Source organism: Meleagris gallopavo, chromosome 4 (genome assembly GCF_905368555.1).
Source record: "Meleagris gallopavo chromosome 4, MGAL_WU_HG_1.1, whole genome shotgun sequence".
Taxonomy (NCBI): domain Eukaryota; kingdom Metazoa; phylum Chordata; class Aves; order Galliformes; family Phasianidae; genus Meleagris; species Meleagris gallopavo.
In genome coordinates this window covers 235,880-263,561 of record NC_139407.1, presented here as the reverse complement: position 1 = coordinate 263,561, position 27,682 = coordinate 235,880, and the positions used below count along the sequence as shown (strand labels likewise).

The 27,682-nt window shown below is 39.3% G+C and overlaps 2 protein-coding genes across 12 annotated transcripts in view; both read right to left on the bottom strand.

The window, feature by feature from the left end:
* Nucleotides 1–1,657, bottom strand: part of MND1 (meiotic nuclear divisions 1) — a 40,568-nt gene extending 38,911 nt beyond the window's left edge. The window contains exons 1-3 of the mRNA XM_085221958.1: nt 1,526–1,657; nt 866–931; nt 80–137 (exon numbers count right to left, since the gene is read on the bottom strand). Coding sequence (XP_085078084.1) covers nt 80–137; nt 866–931; nt 1,526–1,528 — 127 coding nt within the window. The 5' untranslated portion in view covers nt 1,529–1,657. The remainder of the gene's footprint in view (nt 1–79; nt 138–865; nt 932–1,525) is intronic.
* Nucleotides 1,658–7,086: 5,429 nt separating this feature from the next.
* The window catches only part of TRIM2 (tripartite motif containing 2), a 67,085-nt gene continuing 46,489 nt past the window's right edge, over nt 7,087–27,682 (bottom strand). For 10 of the 11 annotated variants that reach the window (XM_085221950.1, XM_085221949.1, XM_085221954.1 and 7 more), the window contains 6 exons: nt 24,153–24,256; nt 22,744–22,911; nt 16,716–16,896; nt 15,504–15,574; nt 12,519–12,659; nt 7,087–11,533 (listed from right to left, as the gene is read on the bottom strand). In XM_085221950.1, the coding sequence (XP_085078076.1) occupies nt 11,381–11,533; nt 12,519–12,659; nt 15,504–15,574; nt 16,716–16,896; nt 22,744–22,911; nt 24,153–24,256 (818 nt within the window). In that variant the 3' untranslated portion in view covers nt 7,087–11,380. The remainder of the gene's footprint in view (nt 11,534–12,518; nt 12,660–15,503; nt 15,575–16,715; nt 16,897–22,743; nt 22,912–24,152; nt 24,257–27,682) is intronic. The other variant, XM_010710081.4, reaches the window with a different exon arrangement.

Below are 27,682 nucleotides of genomic sequence, written 5' to 3'. Positions count from 1 at the left end.
TTATAGTCAGGAAAATTTATACTGTTTGGTTCCAAAAATCATTAGTGACTCAAAATAAATAATTTGTGCAAACACTTACTAATCCCTTTGTCTTTTGAAGCAATCTTCTCTATATCCTTCAACTGGAACACATCTTTCTGCATAAAACATGAAAGACACTTCAGCTCCAAACAACAGCATCTGCTCAGCCCATGCAGCTTTTACACTACATTAATGCCAACAAAAGCAATTAGGAAAACTCTGTATGTTTATATTTTGCTGGAGAAATATGCTACACATCCCTCAATAGAATTAGAACATTCTGAAAAATGAGAAAAAGGACTATTGCCTTCAAGATACCAAAGAAAAGAGCAGTGCTTCCAACAATAACATCACGTGATTTTGTCTAAAGTTAGAGTGAAAACCCTTCGGGCACACTGTGCCAAGGTTAGGCTGCCAGTGCTGGATGCACTGCTTTGCTCAAATACTCAAGGGCCACAGCAAATATTTTAATAGGTGAGACACCGTGTTTTATGCACATCAACAGTATTCCCGTAGCTCTGCTTTTGGATCTCCAGGTTTCTTCCCTCCATCTGTTCTTTTTTAATGCTGGGATTTCTCCCACCACGACCTCTTGCGGTAACAGACTCAACACGCAAAGATGCGGCTCCAAAAAGAAGGAGCACACTGAGCAGCTTCACACCTCCATCAAGGAGCCACCTGAGCCGACAATGCATGAATCCAGTGCAGTAATTTATAAAGTGGTGACACAGGGCATGGAGGAGAAGCACAGCTGGAGCTGCGCAGTGCCTCCACAACAACGCCCTCACATGGCCAGTCTTCCCACCAAGCATAAACTCAGGGCAACTCTCAGCAAGACACTTACTGTCTCAAAAAAGATCTCCATCATGCGAGCTCTCTTCTCCTCAAAGCTCAGTCCTTTTTTCTTGGACTAGAACAAGAGAAAAACAAACAAACACATTCTACCACTTGCAGAATAAATGCTTGCTGGGAATTTCTCTCCTGTCAGCTCCAAGTTAGCTATGCCCCCTTACAGAGCCTTACTGCCAAGCCCGGCTCCCACAGGACTGTCTGCACCCAACCACAGCCGCCTGCAGTGCGCTGAGCCCGAGTTCCCAGCCTGGACCTTCATCGCACCTAACCCAGCTCCAGTCCCACCGTTTCCGGGCTTATCCAACCGACTGCTTTGCTTTAGAAGCGTGTTCGGATCCCTATTCTCAGCAACAGTATTTAGAACCAGTCTTTAATTTCGTGTTCCAGATACACTGCTGGGAAAGGCGGAAAAGCACACTTACAGATACAGCTTTCTAAAACTAATGGCGCTGCGCACGCCCGCTCAACAGGAAACCAGCAGCGCCGCGCGGAGCACCGCCGCATTCTCCGCCGTAATGGCGGCCGGGCACGGCCACGGGTCCGCTCTTGCGCCCCTCGGCGGGCGCGGGCACGGGCACGGGCACGGCCCTCGCTACCGGCTGCGCTAACGAGCTCAGGGGAGAGCGCCCGACCCCACCGCCGCCCCGCTTACCATGGTGGCCTCCAGGGCGGGTTTGATTTCGGCGCCACAGGGAGGAAAAAGGCCGCCTGCGCGGCTCCGGCGCCACCTGGCGTCACCGCCTCCGCGGTGCGGGGAGCGAGCGGCCGGCGACGTGGTGCTGGGGAAAGGGGCTTCCGGACGTCAGGCTCTCCTCCCTGCTGCTCAGCCGGACTGCGCATCTCACCTCAGCGTTATGGTGAGGCCTATCCACCTGTCGGACACTCTTATTATATTTGATCTGTTAGCTTCAATTCTAATTATATTGTATTATAGTGTGCTATTTTGCATTCCGATACCGTATTTAGTAAATTACTTTGTTTCTCCTCAGATCGTTGCTGCTGTTTTTAATTATTTTGGAGTCCCCTGTTCCCCTTTTCTGGAGGCATGGATTCACGAAATCCCTCTGCCCTGCTAGTCACGGAACCAGGCCGAACCAGCCCATAAAATTCTTGATGGAGAATGCAGGCAAAAGCTGCTTTTTAGCTTTTTAGAACGAATCTTTCTGCTCTCAGAAAGCTTCGTTGGGAAAGTTTATCTGTTTCACAGGTGCTCACTGAAAACTTGACTTTGAAAGTACAGGCGGACTGCCGATATTCTGGGATATTTGTAATCTTTTTACACTGCTATTTTGCTTCTGTAAAGAGGAGAAAAAAAGATTCTGCTTTCTCTTTTGAACTTTTTGCAGAGGGAGCTGCTGATTTTACAGAACTTGTGATTTTTAAGCAGGTTTCCAGTCTCTCCTTTGAATCCTTTATGCATTTTTTGAATGTTCATCTGATCACGTTGTTAATCTCCCTGAATGTACTGTTCATTAGTTCACTCAGTATTTGTATTTATCATATTCTGAGAAAGCCTTCCCCAGAACCAGAGAATACTGAGTGGCAGGGAGTGTGGAGAGGCTTGGGAGAGACTTTAGAGAGATGGACATCCTCAGTGTCATGGAAGTTTACCCCTGAACACCTGAAAGACCCTGAGAGCTTAAACAAATATTTGAGACAGGAATGTAGCGGCTCAGGCAGATCTGAGGAGGCACAAATGATTTGGGGCCTGGCTAATGCTTATCAGGCCTTGTTCAATATTGTCCAAGAGAGGGAGAGAGTTTCTGAAAATGAGTGAGAGTCTCCAAGCGAAAAGGAAAGTTTCCAGTAGAGACTCTGAGCTGAGAGGAAGAATCTCCAGGCTGAGCGAGAGAGTTTCCCAGGCAAGAGAAAAGACCTCCAATCCGAGAGATGCCCTTCGAATCGAGAGAGATTCCATGCAATCCAAACCTAACAACCTTCGATTTCAACAAGATACCCTCCAGTCCGAATGAGATGCCCTCCGGTCCGAGAGAGACATCCTCAAGTCTAAATGGGATGTACTCCGAACTGAGTGAGATGCCTTCAGGCACGCAAAATTCAGTCTCCAAATGGAACTGAGCAGAATTCAGTCTCATCAAGCCATGCCCAAATCTGAACTAAATATCCTCATAATTGAACGAGACAGACTCTGAGCCGAGCTGGAGGATGAGAGCATTGGAACTGACCAACCTGATCAACCACAGGAGGCACCAGAATCATTGTCAGTTCCCCCTGTAAGAGGACAGGAAATGAAACGAATATCAACTCAGAACAGAAGAAAAAGGAGGAGACTAAAGTAGAGGAAGTCACAGTAGGAGAAGAGGAGGAAAGAGTCCAGAGGAGTGGCTCAGAGATCCAGAGAAAGCGTCCCTGAGTTCAGGGGAGGGGCCCTCAACAAGACTGTGGTCACCAACGCCTATGAGGATAACAAGAAGTCCTGAAAGAGTAAGAGATGAGCAAGATATCGTTACCATTGTTGATCGATCTCTGAAAATGAATGAAATTCGAAGTCTGAGAAAAGACTTTTCACGTCACCCAAACGAGCCTATTGTCACCTGGTTACTTCGATGCTGGGACAATGGGGCCAACAGTGTGTGGTTAGATAGTAGAGAAGCTCACCAACTGGGTGGCATTGCTAGGGACTCAGCCATTGACAGAGGTATTAGTACATGCCAGAATGGGTCCTTCACCCTCTGGAAGCAGATGTTGTTAATTACAAGACAAATCAACCACCAAGGTGAACTTCTCTAAGAAGGTAATTGTTCCACTTGCTGCAGACAACCGAGGTAACAAATAGAGGGTCCCTGCCCCCAGCTGGCGGAGGGAAAGGGATAATAGAGTGTATTGGACTGTGTGGATTAGATGGCCTGGCCATCAGAACCACAGAAATATAAAGCACTGGTGGACACTGGTGCACAATGCACTCTAATGCCCTCAAGTCACCGAGGGACAAAATCAGTTTATATTCATGGGGTGACTGGGGGTTCCCAAGAGTTGACTATGTTGGAGGCCAAAATAAGCCTCACTAGTAAAGACTGGCAAAAGCACCCTATTGTGACTGGCCCACAGGCTCCATGTAAATTTTGTATTGATTACCTCAGAAGAGGATATTTCAAGGATCCCAAAAGGTATTGATAGCCTTTGGAATAGCTGCTGCAGACACAGAAGATGTTAAGCAGCTGTCTGTTTTGTATGGCCTATTAGAAGATCCGTCTGTTGTGGGGTTGCTACGAGTGAAAGAGCAACAGGTACCGATTGCCACAAAAACGATGCACAGACAGTAGTACCGCACCAACAGGGATTCCTTGCTCCCCATTCATAAGCTGATTTGTCAGCTAGAGAGTCAGGGAGTGATAAGCAAAACTACTCGCCTTTTAACAGTTCCATATGGCCAGTGAGAAAAGCCAGTGGAGAATGGAGGCTGGTGGTAGACTACCGTGGCCTGAATGAAGTCACACCCCCACTGAGTGCTGCTGTGCTGGACATGTTAGAAATCCAATATGAACTGGAGTCAAAAGCAGCCAAATGGTATGCCAGCACTGACATTGCTAATGCCTTTTTCTCCATTCCTTCGGCCACAGAATGGAGCTACAGTTTGCTTTCACCTGGAGGGATGTTCAGTATACGTGGAATCATTTGCCCCAGGGATGGAAACATAGCCCAACCATTTGCCATGGATTGATCCAAGCTGCACTGGAACAGGGAGGTCCTCCTGAGCAATATGTTGATGACATTATTGTCTGGGGCAACACAGCAAAGAAAGTTTTTAAGAAAGGAGAGCAAATAATCCAGATCCTTCTGCATGCTGGTTTTGCTATTAAGCAAAACAAAGTGAAGGGACCTGCCCAGGAAATTCAGTTCCTGGGTATAAAGTGACAAGATGCACATCATCACATCCCGACAGATGTGATTGACAAAATCACTGCCATGTCTCCACCCACTAGCAAGAGAGAGACACAATCTTTTTCTGGGCGTAGTGGGTTTTTGGAGAATGTATGTTCCAAACTACAGCCTCACTGTAAGACCCCTTTATCAGGTGATGCAGAAGAAGAATGATTTTGCGTGGGATCCTGAGCAGCAGCAGGCTTTTGGGCAGATTAAGCAAGAGATAGCCCGTGTCGTGGCCCTGGGGCCAGTATGGATGGGACAGGATGTAAAGAACTTCCTTTACACTGCTGCTGGAGAGAAAGGTCCCACTTGGAGTTTGTGGCAAAGAGCCTCAGGAGATACCTGAGACTGACCCCTGGGATTCTGGAGTCGAGCCTACAGAGTGTCTGAAGACAGTCTGCTACAGTCCAACTGAAAAGGAAATCTTAGCTGCATATAAAGGGGTTCAGGCTGCTTCCGAAGTAATCGGTACTGAAATACAGCTCCTTCTAGCATCTCGACTGCCAGTGCTAAACTGTATGTTCAAGGGAAAGGTTCCTTCTACACATCATTGTGCCACTTGGAGTAAGTGGATTGCGCTGACTACGCAGCGAGCTCAGATGGGGATCCTCAGCCGTCCAGGAATCCTTGAGGTGATCATGGACTGGCCTGAAGGTAAAAAGTTTGGAACATTACCAGCAAAAGAAGTATCACAAGCTAAAGAGGCCCCACCATACAATGAACTACCAGAAAATGAAATTTGCCCTATTTACAAATGGATCGTGTCATATTGTAGGGAAGCATCACAGATGTAAAGCTGCTGTGTGGAGCCCGACACGACAAGTTGCAGAGGCCACTGAAGGTAAAGGAGAATCGAGCCAATTTGCAGAGGTAAAGGCTGTCCAGCTGGCTTTAGATGTTGCAGAACAGGAAAGGTGGCCAGTGCTTTATCTTTACACTGACTTATGGATGGTGGCAAAATGCTCTATGGGGGTGGTTACAGCAGTGGGAGCAAAGTAACTGGCAAAGAAGTAAACCTATTTGGGCTGCTGAACTGTGGAAAGATATTGCTGCCCGAATAAAGAATATGGTTGTAAAGGTGCGCCATGTAGGTGCTCATGTGCCCAAGAGTTGGGCTACTGAAGAACAACAAAATAACCATCAGGTAGATCAAACTGCCAAAATTAAGGTGGCTCAAATAGGCTTGGTTGGCAAATCAAGGGTGAATTATTTCTAGCTCGGTGTGCCCATGAGACCTTGGGCCATCAAGGAAGAGTATTTAGTAAATTAGTTTGTTTCTCCTCAGATTGTTGCCAATGTTGTTAATTATTTTGGAGTCCCCTGTTTCCCTTTTCCAGAGGTGCAGATTTTGTGAAATCCCTCTGCCCTGCTAGTCACGGATCTGGGCCAAACCAGCCCGTAAACCGTTGACAGCAGTGCAGCTGGATGTGAAAGAGAACTTTAGCCTAAGGAACAATAAAATGCTTTTGAATTTGAAACTGTATGTAAGTGGTTGCAAATCTAAAGAGGGAGCTGCTATTAATCGTTTCAGCTTTAGTCTTCCTGACACTGTTTCGCATTTGTGATTTTGTATTGCTGTCTGCAGATATTCTAGAAGATCATGAGCACTCTGCACAGAATTGAAGTACCAGAGAAAGGCCAAAGAGGAAGCTGGCCATTTACTGCGCAGGCTTCCTGGTAAAGAGCAGCATTCTCTACTCTCAACATCTTGGTTGCCTGCATGCAGAGAATCTTTGCTGTAATAATCCAGGGGACAGAAGACATTTCTGATCAGTCAGTGAGAGCTCACATTAATTTCTCGAAGAATTCAGGATTAGAGAGCTCACCAGTGACAAAGAAAATATGTGTGCTATCTAAAAAGAAAGTTAGCATGATTCAAGTCTTGCTTTTTCAGAAAAAGAGTTGGAGTGAACTAAGTCCTCTATTTTGTGTTCTACAACAATTGACATTTGGTTTTCTGAAGCAGACCATGGAACCATTGTAGCACTGCATAGCTGAAAGGCACTATATACTTCCATGATAAAAGTGGAACTCATAATCTCACCATCATCTATGAAAATATTCATTTTGATTATTGAACTTCAAAAGGAACATGGAGGACAAGTAAGCCCATCCCATCTCTCCACCTTCTTCCCAAGAAGGACCAGGTCCCTCTTTCCCTTTTACATTGAAGCTAAACACCCATGAAGCAATTGCAGGGTTTTTTTTGGCTTGTGACCTATGCTGTACTTATTTAGTTTTCAAAAAATTAGCCATCTTGATGCATTATGGAGATATTTTCAAGGACAGAGAGTATGAAACACGTGAAAAATAAATTCTCAAAAATAACAGAGGAAACGAGCTTTATTATTTGAAATTTTTGTGCGTGGTAAAGGTACATATTTGACTGGTTTCCTACATTTCCAAGACAGAGTACTTTTTATCATCGGCTAAAGCATTAAGAATGCCGTGGCACACAGGAAGCTAAAACTATACACACACATACACACACACACACACAAACACTTTGATGTGCATCTTTCATACTTGGTGTTAAGGAGACAAAGTTTGTATTTAGCCTCAAAGAGATTTAAAAAGAAAGTAAAACAATGAAACAAAAACAAGTGAGAATAATACTTCATCATAACTTTCAAGAGAGTGCAAGACTTACATGTACACAAAACATATGAAACTTACTTAAAAAGATGGAATGTACAAAAAAACTTTTAAAAATGAAGAGGAAAGATAGAGTCTTGGAACCAGAAAGCTGCAGTGTATCAACTGGTAGAGATTTCTAATGTGGGGATACTGCCATACGCTGTGCAGCTTAGGGAACATTCCCATGTCATAAAGCCAAAGCAAAAAGTGTCAAGGCTAAGGCCGTGTTGCTCACAGACATCAACCAAAGTGCTGTACATTCATCAGAAAGAACACAACCAGTGAGGAACCTTCCTACCCCATAGCACAAATACCTTTCTCATACTCTCCACCAACAGCCCAAAACAATCCCTGCCCACAGTTATTCAAGAAAATTGCCAATGTACATCATGATTTCACAACTAGCTGTCATCCACAGCTGGAAGTCATTTCTTCATAACAAACACAACATATTGGGCACTTACAGTCCTCATTATGGCAACACTAGATCCTTAACTGTAAAAAAAAAAAAAAAAAACTGATGTAAAATTGAAAACCCTCTAGCTTTTACAGAACCAGAAGAGCATTTACTAATAAATAACTCTCCATCTACATGAGACAAATGCTTTGCCTCAAGCCATTTTCCTTTTCTTACACAGCCACATTGCTGCTATTTTAACCAATATAAGAATCCCCTATTTATAGTGGATTTATGTGAACATACTTCTTTATTCTGGTCACAAAATAATGAAAATACAGTTAGCCAGTTTGTCCTAAAATACTCCAAATTACATAAGAATCGATAACCTTTTGAGTTTACTTTTGAGTTGAAAATTAGTTAAATGAAGCACACACTTTTGTCATTCGTGCTACGCTTCTAGTCACTTAGCATTCCAGGGAAGTTGAAGCAACATTTCTGGTTACATCTGAAATCTGGCGGCAGAATGCCTATAAGCTTTTAATAAATGCTATCAACTCAGTAAATCAAGTAGTGCAATTTTGATGTTTACTTAACTGAATGAGAAAAGAATCTGCCAGGTTTTTTTTAGAAGAGAATTTCTGCTTTGGTTGTTCTTTGTAACACTGGTAAGTCAAGCATTTTAGCTGAGCTGATTTCAAAAGCACACTGCCAAAGCAACATGTTTCTCAATTTCCTGTTCCAGGAAGATAAGGTCAGCCTTTGGAAACAAAATACCCCATGCCACAAATTGGCAGCATTTGTTATCTATCAGAAGGAAATCCAAATGAGTGCCGTTTTTTCAGGTGCCTTAAGGGTTGCTCTGGTGGTGTCTGAAGCCTCAATAAAGACTATTCAATCTTAAGAAAACATCCACATCACTCCTAATATCTGTTAACATGGTAGCAAGGGAGTTGCATGCAGAATTCCATGTTTCATACAGACATGCAATGGGCTGACAGAGGTTACATAAAATCCTGATAAACAATACTGAGCCGAATGAACAGAAAATCATTTGCAGAAAAATGGATTCATGGATTAGTATAATCTTAAGTGTACATTTTGATATAGAGGTTAGGGTCTGATTTCTGCGATTCTCATAGTATCTGGCAATGGAGGATTTGGCAATGTTTCTTCAGTGGAAAGCATGTATGTTTAGTAAAATGTTACTACAAAAATTCAATTTTTGAACTAAATCTTGCTAGCATTGTCATAACTGATGGCAATAGTACACTTCTCATTTACTTTTTATCTCAAAGAACCTCTTCACTAAAGAATGCATTTAAAATGCTACATACGTTTGTTCATTGATAAATTAGCCATTGAAAGGCATTCCAGTGCTAGAAATCGTCAGGTTGTTTATAAGGACACTTAGAATAAAATTAATTGATCATCATAAAATTTGATTTACAACTTTGTTAAATTTTGATAGGACATCTTACTATATAATATCTGAGGTAACTCATCTTCAGCATTTTAGGACAAACTCAGTTTAAGCAAAGGTTATTATTTTTCTTTTGGTAAGAACAAACTTCATTTTTAACATTTCAAAAATGTTACCACCAGTTTCTTGGCTGCAGTATATATAAGTTCAAATCTCAAACCTTATACACAAAATACTTGTTCCAATGAAATAAGAAAAGGGATCTTTGTGTGTTTGTAAATTGGAAAGAAAAATGAGAAGAAGAAACAGTGATTAAAAAGAGTAGACAAACACTACATTTAAGAATTTGGAGGTCTGCATTTTTACAAGTAAAATGCATCTTTACAAAAAAAAAAAACAAACATTTTTTTTTTCTTAAATTTGTTGAAACAATCTTAACCTTTTTAGAAATAAGTCTAATATTTGTAACAATTAATTTAACAAAGGTTTCTTTCATTTTTGCAAATATGCTTAAAACACTCTCCTATTACTGACCCGATGCCCTTTTGTTTCAAGGTTTTAAAAATTAGAAAAGAAACTCACTACTTCCCAAACTACTTTTGGCATTGGCAGCACACTCACCAGCTCCTCAAATGAGGAGTGAGCACCACTCTATCTCTATTAGGCTATGGTAGCAACTCATCTTTTGACCACTGGATTTAGAATTAAGAATAAAGCCAATGCCACTTTAAAAAAGACAAACACTTAAAAATAACATTATAAACAGAACTGAGTCATATGATTTTAAGTTTTCATTGATCATATATCAATATTCATTGATATATGAATGTATATATTAATAATTCAGTAAAGAACACAGTAAAGAGATCCAGCAGGAAGGAAGAGGGACATTTTTCAGAGTACTACCATTGTCAAATGGCATCCATATGTTCCAGTTTGCTGAAATAACCTACTTTTACTTTTTAAAATTTTTGTCAGCCAAACATACATACATACAAACAAGTCAGAATAAATCTCACAGTCTTTATTTTATCCTCTAACAAAATTCCCTTTGATGAAGGACTTCAGGAATTGGTTCAAATTCATTCTTATTTGTAATGTATTTTTTTCTCATGTATAAAGAAATAGCTTTGGTAACCCTTGGCTTTCCTATACAACCTCTGTTTACCACAGTTCCACCGGTTGTATAATGTAGGTCCTCCATTGGGGTACCTCTCTGGCTTTCTGTCCTGTGTGATGCTGCATTTTCATATTTGTTAATACAATTAGTTGCCTTAAGGAAATCTGGCAATGAACATATATGAAGGGGTGGCATGCATGAGGTTAATTGAGTTGACATTGCAATAACCCTGATCCCAGTGAACTAGTTTGGTGTCAAAAAGTCTTTTGTTGTGCAGAAATTCAGCTCTCACTAATGTATCACTACTGTTAAGCTCTTCCAGAGCTTTAGAAACAGTTTCTGCAAGTCCTTCCAATACATAGAGCAAGAGAAAGAGTGAACAACAGGTATATGAAAAAATCCTTCATTAATCCCACATGAGCAGGAAATTTGCATTGATTCTCATAGCACTAAATGTTGAGCTGAGTTAGATCTGACAGTTTGAACTAGACCAATTTTGTGTGACTTAATCTTTTTTTTTTTTTTTTAACTAAAAGGACCTACTTGTTACAGATAGTACGACTTAAGAGTGTTTAAAGTGTAATACCTACCATGAAAACAAGATCTAAATGATTCCCAGGATCACCTTAGGGTGAAATAATGCGTAACAATGATACTTCTTCAAATTTGGAAGCTCTGAATGGGAGCTGCCCTTCACAGTCTTCAAAAAGCTTTGGGAATTTTTCCCCAAATTTTTCTTATTGTTGTCTAACTAGTTAATTGCAGTTCCATAAGTTGCAGTTCTTTTTTAATATCACATTGTCATTATGAATTCAGTTAAAGAGGATTCTGTGTATTAATCCTTACAACAAAAAGTTCAGTGAGGAACGTAAGAGGTGCAATTTCTATGTAAACAAGGTTAAGTTTGGAAATTAACATAAGAAGTTCATAATAGACTCTTTCATTGTTAAAAGTGAACTCAAAGTAGGAGATATCCTGCCTTGGATCTCTGGGACCAGTCTTTGCTTAAAGGTGGACAATTATCCAGCTCCAGATCTCACTGTTACTGTAAGTATCGATAGACCTTGAAGCAGTGATTTCCAGAGTCTGCAACTACAACGTGGCCATCTGAAGTAAGGGCCAGACCTTGGGGGCCGTAAAGTGGGTCAGCAGAGGTGTTAATGTAGGATAAAAATGATCCGCTTCCATCAAAAACCTTTAAAGATGAGAAAGCACATAAGAAATGTTATGAATAAAAAAAAAATCTAGTGGACAAATGTCTACTTCCAGTTATACCATTGTTCTTATTTCTGAAACTGCTGACATATATTACAACAAACATGGACAGAATCTGATCTGTTATTCTCATAATAGGCAAGTTTTTATACAAATATATTTTCTTACTAAAAAGACCTAATCAAGGCTACCAGGATTTTTGGCAAGAATTATATATTCAATGAGGTAAAAAAAAAATAACCAGCTAGAATAAATCAAAATAAATTGGGAACTTGACCAACATCTTGTTTTCTAACAAATTTTACTGTTGTGGTTAGAACAACTCTTTAAGTTTCCACCCAGAGAGAAAATCAGGAATTTGTTTGCATTGTTTTCAGTGCTTCCTGAGAACAACTGATGAGCAGCTCCCTTATTTTTATATTCAGTGAAACTAATGCATACATTTAGATATTCACTAGATTCATTTTTTTTCCAAGAAAGGACCATGATTAACACTCAAAAGATAAAAAGCAACTCTCAATATAAAAGTAGAATATTTTTGCAACATTCAAAAAAGATGCTAAAAATCTGCCACATTTGCCTCAAGGGCTGTACAGTTCACTTGCTTTTTCATATTTTCCATCATATTGACAATCTTCTGTTATGGTGATTATTATAAATTACTGTCATCTCAGGAACGCTTTGCAAGTCTCTTAAGTCATCAAATAGTTTGTGGGAAGCTACTTGGAGACAAGAATCTCGATCACAATAACCGTCAGACTTGCCAGTGCTCACATGGGAAAGTCCACATTCTGACACCACCACTTTAAAAGGGGACAGACCTGCAGTGAAGTGTACAAAAGGCTACACATCACTTCTAATGCAGCTGTTCTGCTTCTTGGGAAGCCTGAAAGCATTACTGATCAACCAGTTAACAATCCATTACTTTTCCTAATCAAGCACCTTTGAAATACATAAATCTCTACCTGTATTCTGCTGTTTCCCCAATCTGCTACAATAATATTTCCATTAGAGTCTACAGCAACACCAGTTGGTGCATTAAATTGTCCATTTCCTTCTCCATTTGATCCAAACTTCAGTATGAATTCTCCGTCCTGGTTAAATACCTGTAAGGGTTAAAACAAAAGCTTTACTATGGCATCACATCAAATATTACTAATCTATTACTACTAGTTCACCTATTAACAAAACTGGGAACTGGAGATCTACCAACAACATTCCCCCACATTCAGCACTATTTCCCCCTCTCTATTCCCCTTCCTGCCTTTTCTCAGCATGGACATTTATAGTTCTCATTTTTACCCTTCTTGTTTTAGAAATACTTAACAGAATTATATATTTGCATAAGGCAAACATATTTACTGAGACAAAAATGCTTGTAGCAAGGGTCATTTATATCTCCATTTTCAAATAGCTGGTAAGTAGCATTTCAGTGTGTTTGCATTATTGAAATTTAATGAAAATTTGAGTTGTGAATACAAGGTGAAATCAGACAATGAAAAAAAGAACAAAGAACTCACTGGCAATACCAGCACCAGCCTACATCCTTAAAGCAAGTTCTGCAAAATTAGCAGCATTTCTATAATTTAAAAAGCAAAATATTTGTAAGGTCTGAAAAAGAGATAAGTGCAAATACTGGTCTCCAGTCTTGTATCTTCCCTATAATAAAGGCCTCAGAATGAAGATGGGAAAAAAGGTGCCTCCTGCTTCTCTATGCCATGCAGCACTTAGGTCCCAGGACCCCCTGCACAACTTGTGCATCCTGAGTTAAGAGCAAAGCACTGATATGATACCAGCAGTGAGCCCTGACAGAATGGATGCACCTTTCTTTGACTTTCATAACCTAACAAGTACTAAGAATCACAGGACACTGCCCTCTGTACAGACATCTCAGCAACTGTATTACCCGCAACAGCAAATAACAGTTTTAGACAGCAGAAAGATGGAACAGATCAACAGCTATTCTGCCAGCAACCTTGATGCACCAACAGACTAAGGGAAACACAAGATGCTTCATCTGCATGGCTTCATAGCCATCTCCATTTAAGTTTGTCCTGGAACCAGACGCAGCTTTGCCACAAGGTCCAACAGTGTTCTTAAAGGACCAGCTGTGGCCTAAGCAGGAAAATACAAAGAACTGACAAGTGCTAAGAAGGTGAGAGAGGTAAGAAAATCATCCTCTTCTCTAGCACCCACAAAGGACAGAAAGCGTTTTGAAATGGAAATCAATTTTAGCTCAGATGACAAAAAATAGTAGGGAGGGTCAACTAATCAGAAAAAAACAGGCGAAGATATTTTCTCTTTTCCTGGGTTAAAATGGGGATGGTCAGTGACAGAAGAGGAGCCTATATAGAGTAGGATTTTCCACAGAAGACACCTGAAGTGAGGAAAATGCTTGAAGGTTAATTTTGCAGAATGAAGATGTATAACTCAAGACACTGGTGGCAGGAAAAAGCTGAGAGTCATAAGAGTGAAAATTATTTAGTTGTAAATGTATCTACTATTTGAAACAAAGTTTACTCTCTGCTCTTTCCCTTACTATCTAACCAGAAAGGACAACATCACCTAGTTTATACATAACTCTCCAAAGTGTCAACAGTTATCTGCACAGATTTACAGAATGCTACAAAAATAAGAATCATTTCCAATTAGTACCAAATTGCAACAAATAACATTTTTGTTCCATTCAGTCACGCCAGACACAGAGGATGCTCTGTTCTCATTAGCAATATAATTCATTCATTGCGAAGATGACACACTTCTTACATCTCTTCATTTGTTTTTGTTCCTTGTAGCTGACCCTTGTTAACTCTCTCCAGGCATTCTTTAATAAGCCTTGCTGCTGGAGAGGTAATTTATGGATAGATAGACCTGCCACTAAATCACCTAAACAGTCTGCTCCAGGGCTTCTGCAGCAGCCTTGGTCTTTCTGCAGTAATAAAAAACACATTCCCTCTCTAATTCCAAAAGCATAACAAAACAGGGTCCCTACTCAGAATCTAGATGATTCAGCACTGTTAAGGTCATCAGGCTGTTTACGCTCACCAGTATGCAGACAGACATTTCACGTTTCAGGTAAATATGTAAGATATATCATTTAAGTTCAAACATTGGTTAACTGAACCAAGAGTACATCTCTGTGTTCAATTCAAATAGGCGGCCATTAAGTGAAAATCTGCTGCTCCTGTGGTACTGCATGGTGAGGGAGGGAAAAGGAGTATAGAAAGGGCTGAACGGGAGTGGTATGGCCTGAAAAGAAACAGGTGACTAATTCTTGAAATGGCCTGCAACTCTTCAAGTCATGTTTTCCAGTACATGACATCTCAACATACATCCTTGCTCTGGCTTATTACTGGGACAAACGAATCTATCACCTGTCTTACCACAACTGTTTAATAGGCCACAAGTCGGATTTCCCATTGGTCTAATGGCCAGTGGACAGTTGTGCCCTGTGCAGGCTATACTGGATGAAAACTCATGGTCTGTCTTACACAGTTAAGACTATCAGGTCATAAAAGAATCCAGTAACAATAAAGCTTATAAATACAGAATAAAGTCTGTCAGGTATCTTCACTTTGCTGTACTCATATTCAACTAGAATTGTGGGAAGTTTTTCATGGGAAATTCAAAAGAAGTTATCAGTCATCTAAAATATCAAAAGACTGATAAGTAACAGATTTTTCAGACAGCTAATTAAAAATAACTGAGGTGTTATTATTTATCTCAGGCATAACATAAATATATTTAAGCAAATGAACTACAGAATATAATATTGAAACCAAAAGCAACTGATTACATCTCTATTAAATATAGCGCACACAAAGATCGATGAGTCTTTTAATTGGGCCTCACACTTAAAAAGAATTGTCTCTATGTTTTTAACAATACTTTATTTTCCCCAGGAAATAAAAATATAAAAAGCTTCCCAAATTGCTATTAACTAATGGTACCTTGACAGAATGGTTATGAAAATCTGTAACGATAATTTCATTGTTGCTGTTTACAGCTGCAAAATGAGGACCTGCAATACAGAAGAAGAATAAATCATAATAAAAATAATAATGCCACTAAATGAAAATACCACTGTTAGACTTCTGTCAAAAAGGGACAATCAATTTCAAACCCCTCTTAATTTCATTTCCTGTTTTAAAAAGTTCAGCACTCCTTCTTATAAATAAACCATTTTTTTCAACCATTTGTCAGCTAGTGTTATCAATAAGTACTGTTTATTCCCTTTATACATGGATGACTATGCAGATATTTATATGTTGATTAACAAGAGAAAATGTGTAGTGCATTAGAATAAAGTAGTATATATAATGAAAATAATCCTCAAAAAGTAAAGCCTAAATGAAATCTTCTATGCTTTATTTGATCATTTCTTACAAGCATTCAAGCAAACGAGTTTAGGATAGATGCAAAAGTTACTTAGAAAATATTGTCAGGGAAAAAAAAAGTGCATTTTTTTTCCTGTGTGTTGAGCTCTGTACAAAAACACGAAAAAGAAACAAACCTGAAAACAGGAAAGCACCTGAATAAAAATATTTGGTGCCATTTTTAATTATTAAGCAAATAAAAACTCAATTTCAGTTTTCTCAATTCATCAGTACAAACAGGATGAAGGTCTTTATACTGAAAACATTCAAGTAGTAATAATTCATCTGTTCCATGTAGCCTACACACAGTTGAATATATAAGTGGCAGCTTCCCCAGACTGGCATTTTCCATTTGCATATGTGAGTCTTTTTGATCTCAGTATTAACACTGTCCCATTATGCCCATTTTGTAATGGGAAGATACTACCTGGGGCATGAGTTAATATGTATCTGATCACTGGAGACACAAAGCACGATGTCTGAGTTGATTATAATTAACAGCTTAGCGTGGGCATTACAGAGCATTTATAAAATTGTTAAGGTCTGTCTTCCACTGATCTAAAATGCTTTCAGGCAGAGAAAGGTAGATAAAACAAAGTAGTTACACCTACATTCGCAGAACATAAGTTGCGGACTTCCTGGCCAATTAAACAAATGGTGAAGCAAAGACAAGCTTTATGTTTAGTAGAACTCTCTCCTCTCAGAAAAAAAATGAGCATCTTCAACATGCTCAGACATCATGCAAATGTGAGCAGAAGAGGCAAGAAGAGGGGATTTACATATTACCATCAAGTGTACCTGCAAACTGCTTGTCGCCATTCCCTCGGCTACCAAACCTTGTGACTATTTTCCCATTTGGCTGAAAGATGAACACACAACAAGCTTTATTATCCACTACAATGATGTGTCCATTACGATCCACAGAAATGCCTTTTGGGCCCATGAGTTTTCCAGATCCGATTTTGGCCTAAAACAGAAGACAGAACAGAAAAACGCATTTGTGCGATAGAAATAAGTTAGTACAGTTCAAAGCTGCCCTGTATTACAGGAACAAAGAGAAATTTTTGTCATCAAAAGATTGCCAGGGGGAAGTGATTGCTTTATCAGCTCATATTGTGTACTTTTTCATTTTATCTTCAGCTGAAAAGAAAGACCGTTTTCCTGTATGTCCTTTCTAGAATGAAAAATTTGCTACTTCATCAAGTGAATTCAAACATATGACAACATGAATCCAAACAAATGGCTATGTAGTCAATACTAGCATACTGATAGGGTAGGCTGACACACAAAGAAGACCTCTTGTTCCCTTTCACTCACTATTCAGGGAAAATGGGCATGTAACAGACATGATTCACAGAAATCAATACATTACAAGAAGTCTCGCAGTTATCACCATGCTGGGTGTGATATAAATGTGCAGGCTGGAGATGGTAAATAGCTGATTTTCCTCAATCTACAGATGGCAATCTGACCGAAAAGCTACAGCAGAACTGGTGAACATTAGGTGCCTCTTCTGAGCTGTAAGAAGCCACATTCAGCACCTCCCCTCCCAGAGAAACACACAAGGGGGAAGATTAAACGACAGACAAATTTGGAAACAGTTACTCAGTTGGCTCCAAAAGTCAGGTCTCCTGCAAGCTTTTTTATGGTTCTGCACAGGCAGTCCACTGAACACACTGTATTGAAACTACGGATCCCAGAGCTTCCAGATCCTGCAGTAACTTTTCAGAGACATCCTACAAACTTGCATCTATCTTTTTGGTGCATGACATAATTTTTTGTTTCCAACTGAATTTTAATTAAACAGACACTAAAGTATTCATCTTCAGTATGAAAATACCATTTTTCACTGCAGTGCCTTTACAGGGTGAGACACATTGATGCCTTTTCTGCCTCCTTTCCTTACCTGATGCAAGTGGTGAGGAATTTTCCCCTCTATTCAGCACCGGTGAGGTCACATTTGCTGTATTCTGTTTCAAAGAGGAGAGAGCCAGGCTCTTTTCAGTAGTCCCCAGTATCAGGGCAAGAAGCAATGGGCACCAACTGGAACATGATGTTCCCTCTGAACGTCAGGCTGCACTTCTGTGCCATGTAGATGCTGGAGCCCTAGCACAGGCTGCCCAGAGAGGTTATGGGCCATGGAGTCTCCTCCTTGAAGATCTCCCAGAGCTGCCCAGACATAGGCCTGGGCAGCTGCTATGGGTGGCCCTGCTGGAGCTGGGGCTGGTCCTGATGGACCCAGTGGGCCATTCCATCCTTAAGTAGTGTATGTGAGTAGCTAAAGTCGTGTTAGTCCCTGATTATCAAGGCAGGACAGATTATGCAGCGTGGTGAAAATCCATTAACTAACTCATTTTGTTCAGTTTCCAAATGTTTTCAAAGCAAACAACCACATGAGTATCTAAAGGAGCTCAACTATCCTTAGGAAACCCCATGCTCCTATACCACAGTACATTCTCATGGGTGGGGTTGATAAAAGCAGGAGCCATCTCAAAATAAATGGAGATAACCTGAGGCTGTTCAGTATGAAGTCAACAGCATTATTACAGTCTTTCAGTCTCAAAGAAAACTCCAGGGAGCAAATCTTGCTGCTTCAAGACTATGCATACCAAAGTGCAACAGTCATATGTCTGTTTTATGTGCAGATATATATGCTCTCTTAAATTGCTCAATATTTTGACAATGAACACCTAATTAAATCACACTAAAATAACCCCAGGAAAAAAAAAAAAAACTATTAAAAATGACAAGGTGATTACCAAGGGAAAGATATGAGCAAATCTACAAAATGCTTTCAGGCTTGCATAACAACAAAGCAGCAACAACATAAATCAAATGCAAGGCAGCAGATTTACTTCCTTTGGAGTGATTAAATAAAATATTCTCTTCTTTCCTCAGGGATGCCTGAGTGTCTGATTGTGCACTGCACCACCTCCTCACCAGGATTATCTGGAATCCTTCCAGGATTCCTAGGGAAAAATGACTCAGACTTATGAGTACAGTGTACTTCTGATCATATAAAGATGTATGAGGGGAAAAAAAAAAAAGTGAATAAATCACATACTGCATTAATGGACACTTAGCACTGAGAAGAATAATAAAAATTACTATCCTTGGGACAGGATTCACAATATGATTTGCAGTAAGCAATAAATTATGCCCAGCTAGAGTCTGAAGGTCTTCTTTTTACTAAGAACCTCTGTTTCCAGTTTAGATGAAAATACACTGACGACACATCACTGGGTCTGGCTGAACATATGCTTTGTGAATTTTTATTTCAGGTTTCTCAGAATTGTAAGTTTGATTATTTAAAACAGAGCATTATGAAACCCAGTCACTGCTGTTAAGTATGTGAATAGAAGTATTTTCTGACTTTTCTGCCATTAGAAATGAATATAGTAGAATGAATCATCTGAATCTTTAAGACAAATAATTGAATTCAGTCAAGGACATTTTGTTCCGTGTTTTATAGACTTTTATGAATTCAGATTGGTTTTCAAATATATCTTTATAAAGCCACAGTACTAGAATGGAAAATATTCTCTTGTGAGATATTCCTAAAGTTAAAAAATATATATATATATCCAAATTACACAGACTTCTTCCCCTGTAATAGCAGGTGTGTTAGGGCTTTAGCTTCAACTCCACCAATCTTGTTGCTGTCAGAAAGGTTCACAATTGTCAGAAACTAATTTACAGACTTGAAATATGCCTTCTTTTCCCATTTTGGAACTTCCCTAACGTGGAGATAGAACCATCGTCATGCATTGTGATGTCACACAATAAATGGATTTATCACTTGTATGATTGTCTTAATTCAATTGTGACCATTTATCACACCCCACACAGAACTATTTCTATCTAAACATGCAGCCAGCTTCAAGCAGCTCCCTTCTTAACCCCTTTAGTAAGACAAGAAAATAAAACTCTGATAGATAAAATATTTCCTTCCATCTTTTCCCCGCCATCATAATTTGATGTCTTAGCTCAACTTAAAATTCTGTTTGGCTAACAACAGGCAGTCTTAGTGTTGTCTAAGAAAGTCCAAAGACATGAAAGAAAATAATCCTCTCCTCAGTGGACCACAATTTGTTCCTGTGTCCCTTGTCTCCACTTCCTTCATTAGGTTTGAACTTCACTGGCACAGAAGCTGATACTGCTGCTTCAGTTCTCTTTTTAGCCTAGCAATTAATGCCTTCTGTAACAGTTTTCTTAGGTGATTTGAAAGTAATTTACAGAGGAAGCCAGCACTTTTAAAGTGCTGGCTTTTAAAAGTTATCCAGCTTTTACAGATAAGGAAAATAAAGCACTGGGAAATTAAATGAAATATCAGTAGTCACCTGTAAGACCCATGGCATAAACCAGAAACAGAACCTCCAGTTCTAAGACCCTGTATGATGCTTCATTGTGCAGACAATACTGCAGCCTTTCATTTTAAGAGACTCATGCTTTAGTGCAATCTTAGCTTAAGGTTTGCCGAGCTCTGCATTATGCCAGCTTCATAGCCTTGAGAAAACAGAGCTCTGCCTCTGTTGCTACCAGCAACTATGGAAGGTGACACTTTCTGCCTGGCAGAGGCTGCTGGGATGAGTCAGCTCAGTTCTGTTCTTTGAGAGATGCCTGGGCTTGGCTCCAGGAGAAATTTGCTTTCTGGCTCACATGAGTACTAAAAAGCTGTGAAGCCAAAGGAGAGTAAATAAAGAAAGAAGGAGACAACAACTAAATAGTTAGAGTAAGTTCAAAAAAGACCCCTGATAATGCTTAGTTAACAATTAGCAGGCCATCAATATCTCAAATGATATACAGTGTCTTGTGGGCACTACCCTTCGAAGTGAAGCACTGTAATCCCTATGTATCTGTGCATTCTAGCAAGGCTTGCCTAGTTTAATCAGACAGAGACCTTGTATGTTGTTTTTCCCAGATTTCCACAGGCTGGACTTGTTATATATGTCCTGTGCTTCAACCTGCCCTCCATGTAAAAGATGCATCTACAAATATTCGCTTTTTTTTTTCAGATAAATGTTATCTGTTGCATGAAATCTAAAAGTAGTATTTTCTATCATCAATGTTTCATCTCTTATTTAATCAGTCTAGTCTCAAGAAATATTAAGTCCAGTGCACTACCCGCACAAACATTGCTGACTACATAGCTAGTGCAGTCTAACAAAAAATATATATATAAATATATATATATCTTAACTAAAACCAAAGCTAGGCTCAAAGTCAAAGAAACTACCATAATTCTTTTTTTCTTTTCTTTTCCCAATACTCTGACTCCCAGTTGGACACAGAGAGGTGGCTCCTCCAGAGCCATGGCTGTTTCCTCCAGAGCTGACATCATCCACAACGTAGGATTTACAGCCTAGCTGGAGAAGGAAGGAAAACGAGCCCTCCCTCCCCGATGTGCAGATCAAGACAGTCCACATTAAATATGTTAATAATTATTTATATCACACTTGGACTACTCAGACTGTTTGGATTTTTAAATAACTACATCTTTGTTTAGTTTTGTTTTGGTGTCTTCAGCCAAAGCACAGATGTTCCTGAGTAGCCGTACAGTTTTAAAACTACTCAGCAAGGAAGTACGTCATCCCTGCAAATGCAAATCTTTTTTTTTTTTTTTTTTTTTTAACAACTGCATTACATACTAGTATTGTTTTATTTTAGCTTTGAGTCTGTGTAGTTAAGAGTGTGCAAGTGTCCTTCTCAAATGGGGGACTCTGCAACCAAAACCTGCTATTTGATACCGCATTTGTCACTTTGTGAAAACTAATAAAGGAAGGGCATCTGTTCACAGCCACACGAGTAGATCAGGATCCAAACCCTTTGTCATTAGGCTGCCAGAAAATGCTAAACAGGTGGTTTCTTTCCAAAACAGGTCTCTAGAACTATGTAACTATGGTAGAAATATCTCTAGAGGTTTTTTATCTTGCCAGAGTGATGCTAATCTCTGCTAGAGAGAGCTATGTCCAGCATGTATCACCCAACTTGGTAATATGCATTCAGACAACAGCACCAAATGGAGGTAGTCTTTAATTCTGGAATTGTACCCAGCTCCCAAACATGATAAATACTGCAGGTTTACAAGCATTAGCATAGAACAGTGTTTTATTTTATCACCACAAAAAGCATCCAGGCTCATATGAAAATAAGCACATGCTACTCAGAATTTGTTTTTTGAAAATAAGTCCTTCTTTTCCTGCCCTTCAGCTTTTCTACTGCACATCACCCTACTTAAAATACTCACGACCATGCTATAGGAGCAGATTGACCTCTTGGATTGCCCCTTCCTTGCATTCATTAACAGGACCATATATAAATTATGCACTTGATTTGTTGATACACATGGAGAAAATAGAGGACACAGTCAACAGTCTGTTGCCTTACATTTCCCTTCCATATGTCACTGAAGACTTCTCAAAAGTTTTTGTGTTTGTCTTGTGTGTACCTATATATACACACACAGCTTTACGTATAATCACACTACTAATGATGAGTTTGTCTAGTCCACACTTGATTACATTAGCCATTCTCAAGTGCAAGCTGCAGAAGGGCAGACATATACCTAGTGCTCAGGGCTGCAGAATGGTATATATGCTCTCTATTTGGTATTACATTGGCAGTACAGTTGAGGTCTCGTCCTAATTATTATACAACATGGATGTGTCATGCATTTACACATCACAACAATGGAGTTTGTACTAAGTAACAAACAGTGCCATTTCTTGACACACACAAAAAATCCCTACAACGGTACTTTGAATTCCTTTGCAAGACAGAGAAATCTCAGGGGAGTTCACATGGTAACTCATACCTTAAATTTTCCATCTGATGAGAATATGCTAACCCACTTGTTGTCATAATCTGCAATAATGATGTCACCACCAGGATGCACAGCCACTCCTGTTGGCCGCTGCAACTGGCCAGGAGACCTTCCTCTTATGCCAAAGCGACTTTTGAAGTGGCCGTCATTGGAAAATATCTGTAACGGAAACATTAGTTTTAAAACTAGATCTGCATCATCTATGTTTTGGAGCTCATTGTTTAGAATTCACTAATGAGCACTGTAATCAGGAAGATAGTCAGGAACGTTCAGTACTTTTACATATTTGAAAGCAATATGCCCAACTTAAGAAGAGGCCTCCACCTGGACCCTGATTTTATAAAAAAGAAGTTCTCAGCACTTACACTGCACTGTTTCTTGAATGATCTCAAAGTAATCTACAAACATTAGTGAATTATGCTTCATGATATCCCTCTAAGATAGTTGAAAGGAAGTGATGTTATTCCTGTGTTAGAAATGAGGAAATTGAAGGAATGAAATGAGGAAATTGTCTTGACCACAGTCAGTAATGAAGTTTTTTGAAGATAAAAGATAAGAAGCTAAAAGTGTATTTTAAAATGTAATCATCTGACTTAGGAATAAGTACCAGCCACTTCTGACAGATGCCTCAGCTACTCAAAAATTAGTCCACCACTTGCATTCCTGAGACAATTAATTAGACACTGAACTTCTTCTGAAGGGGCCGCAAATTACAAACTTTGAGGGTACTGATGAATATTAAACTCTCTCTCTTTGAAAATGCTTGGTAATGAGTTCTTATTGCATGTGGCTTTCTGGTTCTGACATACTCAAGAACAAGTCACACACCACTGCCTTGTTCATTGCTACCACATGGCAGCCAAAAAAGTGACAACAAATTATTAATTGTAAAAAAAAACAGAACAGGTTAAAGAAGCCAAGAAATCATGGGTGTTTGAGATCCTAACACAGAAATGATTTTATCATGCTATCACACAGAAAAATCCATTATGTAGACTAAAAGTCATTTGAAGATAGTATCTTTTTTTTTTTTTTTTTTTTACTTGCATTCACTTAAGGAATTATATTTGTGGCATCTTGTCCTATATTTATTTTGAAACACTAATTGATGAATTTACAATGTGAAGCAATATTTACAAAAAGACGTTTTTCCAGGTTATTGCACTGTCTACTTTCTTCATTTCCATATTATGCCAAGCATAACAAGGAATGAAAATAAACTCTGACATACATGTTTGATACAGTGTAGATCTGACAAAGATAGCTACAAGTCAAGAGGATGGAATGATAACAGATGATAAGCAGGTTGGGCATTCTGGCGTTGTGTTGTACAAAATCTGAATACAAATAAGGCAAAGGTATGGGGAAAAAAAACAGACAAATACTTGACAGTGGCATACCTGTACACACTGGTTGTTGCTGTCTGCTATTAATATTTTTCCGTTTGTAGATGCAGCTACACCTTGAAGATTTGTAAATTCCCCTTTGTTTCTTCCTTTTGTTCCTAAAATTGAACACAAAGCACATAAATCAGGCTAGGTAGTATATAAATAAGTTAGGAACTAAAAGCCAGAACAGTATTTATTACATCCTTGATCTATGGATGCCTATTTTCAAGAGTTCTTATCACCGATACCATCAGATACTTACCACAGAACCATCACAGTAACAGATCCCAATTCTAAGTACAAGAGGTGGTTCTTACTCTTTAGCATGTATGCCATTTAACCCCCAACAGAGGAATTACCTTGGCCTTCACAAAACAAGGCACCTCCACAATTTGCTTCTTGCTAGACAAGTAAAATGTTTTATTCACAAGCTCTGGACTTTTTAAAAAATATGGATATTTGTTCAGGTGAGAAGGCAATGATGCAGTACAGTACAGGGAACATACAGACAGAGACAAAGCCAAGAACCTGGTTGGTTAAGTGTTCACTCCAATTTCTAAATCTCTTCTTTGAAGTCAATAAATTGAGGAACAAAAATGTATTAGTTATTGCTTTGGATGAGGCCTTTTCTCTTGAGGTTTGCCACTCAGTTTTGCCATTCAGTTTTGATTCAGTCTGCAAAAGTTTTCTTAGAAAACCATGATGAAAAACCGTTTTTGAATGACTAGGACTTGATGCCAATGAGGACCAAAATCTGGTGACTGAATCTTTCCACAGAGACTTTTGATGGTTCTTACAAAGCAATACATACACACAGGTCTCATTTTTATCTAGGACAAATGACATAGAGATTTATGTAGAACCAAGGGGACTAATGGGATAAGGACCTAGAAAAAGACAAGTGTTCACAAAAGTTCATTAAGTTTAAATGCCTTATTACTTAGATGTTTGTTCTGGGACAGTCTGAGAACAGTCACAAATCAAACTGATGTGTTTAAAAGATCAGCACTGAAGTTCTGGTCCAAATTGCACATAGACACAGTAAAAGTATTCAAATTCCTGCTGTGTTCATAAAGAAGGCTCAGGGGTCTTTAGACAAGCTTGCAGTTACAATCTTCAACCACAAAATTACTCATAATGAATGTTGTTGTTTTTTTTTTTTTAAAGATTCTACAAGCAGTTCATTCTGAGGCTTGCACACAGAGCTATCTTACCATGGTTAAGTGTTTTTACAATAATTCACCATCTGTGTATTGGGCATTAATTGGTTTCAATATATGCTTCAACTGAAAAGCTTGTACTTTATTTTAGTCAGTCTAAATATACTGGAGTCCAATTATTAAAACTTCTCTGTGTTTCCCAATATACAACATTCATTAGCTCTAATTTGCACTTAACTTTCATTGGGGATGTACATGCTCTGAAAAATCCTTCTTTCTGAGTGTGGGCTGCATATTTTCTGTCACTGGCTAGAAACAACATTTAACTCCTTGGCACTTGGTGCTGAGAACTTTTCTTTGTTTCAAGAGTTATTTTCCTGAACTCAGCACACTTCCCTCTTTCTCAGCAAAGCAAACGCTTCTCAGTTTTGTAGCACAAGGAGAAACTACATGTTAAGCAAGTAGTGAGTTACACACCAATTATGTTGCCCACACTTGAGCCATTTCTGTGTGCTGTTTTATTGAGCAGTGCCTGAAGGATGCATGCAGTTATTTTTTTTTCCACCATTTGCTAACGGTGTTTTCTTTTTGCCTTTTAGCCAAAGAGAAGGGATGAAAAGTGAGAAGCATTCCTTATACTACTGAGAGAAAAGGAGAAACATTTGTTAGAAAAGAGGAAGCATAAGCTAGAGCATCTGGAACCAACTAGCACTGCCATTTTGGAATGCATGCTCTTTCTCCTCAGAAAAATATTCATTTTTAATGATAAGAGAGATCTATACAAAGAGTTGCCCAGAGTTTTCTTCACTGGCACTTCACAAATAAACATAAAAGGAGAAAAAAAAAAAAAAAAAAAAAAGAAGCACCCAGGAATGCCATAGTCACATTTCATAGTAAGTTTTGGAACAGTACTTCATTAACAGTGTGCAGATGAAAATCAGCTTCATGCACAATAGTCTTGTAAACAGCATTCTGCAGTTATTAAACCCATGACCATGACAAGTTCTAGTCTGCACATCTCTATACAGTTCCTTCCACAAGGGGACAAATTTCTCTGGAGAAAGCTGAGGTCAGTGAAACACACCTGATGTCCTAAGTTAAGTTCAGGAAGAGAACAGGAAACTCTCAACTTTCTAATTCGAATAACTCACTACACCAGTATCTCATGTGAGAGGAAATTTTAAGGCAATGTGTGTAAGCACTCTGGAAAAGCAGGATCCTGCAACCATGTGTGTTATAACAAAGGATGACAGCTTCTCCCTGTTAAGCCAAGATTCCCTCCTTATAAACACACCTGCCTGTGAGAGACATCGGCATCTTTTACTGCAAGATACCTCCCTTCTCTATCAAGGCAGCCAATGCTTTGTCCTCTATTCTCTGGACAGTCACCCATCCCTCCTTAGCCTGGTGAGACATTTCGTATGCATAAGGGTTGGGGAGAGAGGACGATTTGGGGATCTAATAAGGGTCTGGGGTGTTGCAGGGCTCCCCAATCAGCCTGGCATGGAGATGAGAGCCTGAATCTTTTGTATCTGTCTTCACCCATACCCGTCTCTCTCTTGTTCTGAGCTACTGTTTGGACACAACAGAAGAACAAAAGACATTTTACTCCAACTTCTGCAGCAAGTTGTATGGGATTGGGAGAGGAGGGTTTTCAAAAGGAAAGGCCAAGCACCAAGCAGAGCAGTTAGGAAGCTGTGGAATAGTACCTTTTATACTATTTTTGTAAATAGCTCTCTAAATAAACAATCAGATTAGATTTATCCCTATCTAATTCCTTTGGGTATTATTCAGCTTACCCTGCACAAACCAATTAATTTAGCTTTGAAGATATGATTTCAACAAAAGAGCAGCCATTTTCAGCTCAAGACTATGCAGCACAACCAGAACACTTCACAATTTCAGTCTTCTTGCACAGTACAGGCCAGGTTGAATCTCATCAAGAAGAAAAGAAAAAATCAAAAGACCTATTAAAATCACACAGGAAACTTTAAAAATTATATCATGCAACTAACTACATGCTTTGTAAGTGCTAGCCATCTGGATGAACCTGTTGAACAGTATACATTTCTTATAATCATAGTAACAGAAGTGGTTTTGCTTTCTAAATTTTGCTGATATGGCTAATAATCTCCCTGCTTGCTAAACTAGACTTACCAGCTTCCTAAAACAGAAGCAGCATACCACCCCTCTCATCAGAAAGGGATTGTCTTGAAAGACACAAAAATCCTGCAGAAAGATTAGAGATTAATGGAGGAGTTGAGAGGATGCAGTACCCATAGCATATTGTATAGCCACCATTTCTTTCCTACCTATACCATCAAATAATTCTTCTGGGTCTGTTCTCTGTATTATATTGAGAAAAAAAAAGATAAAACTGAA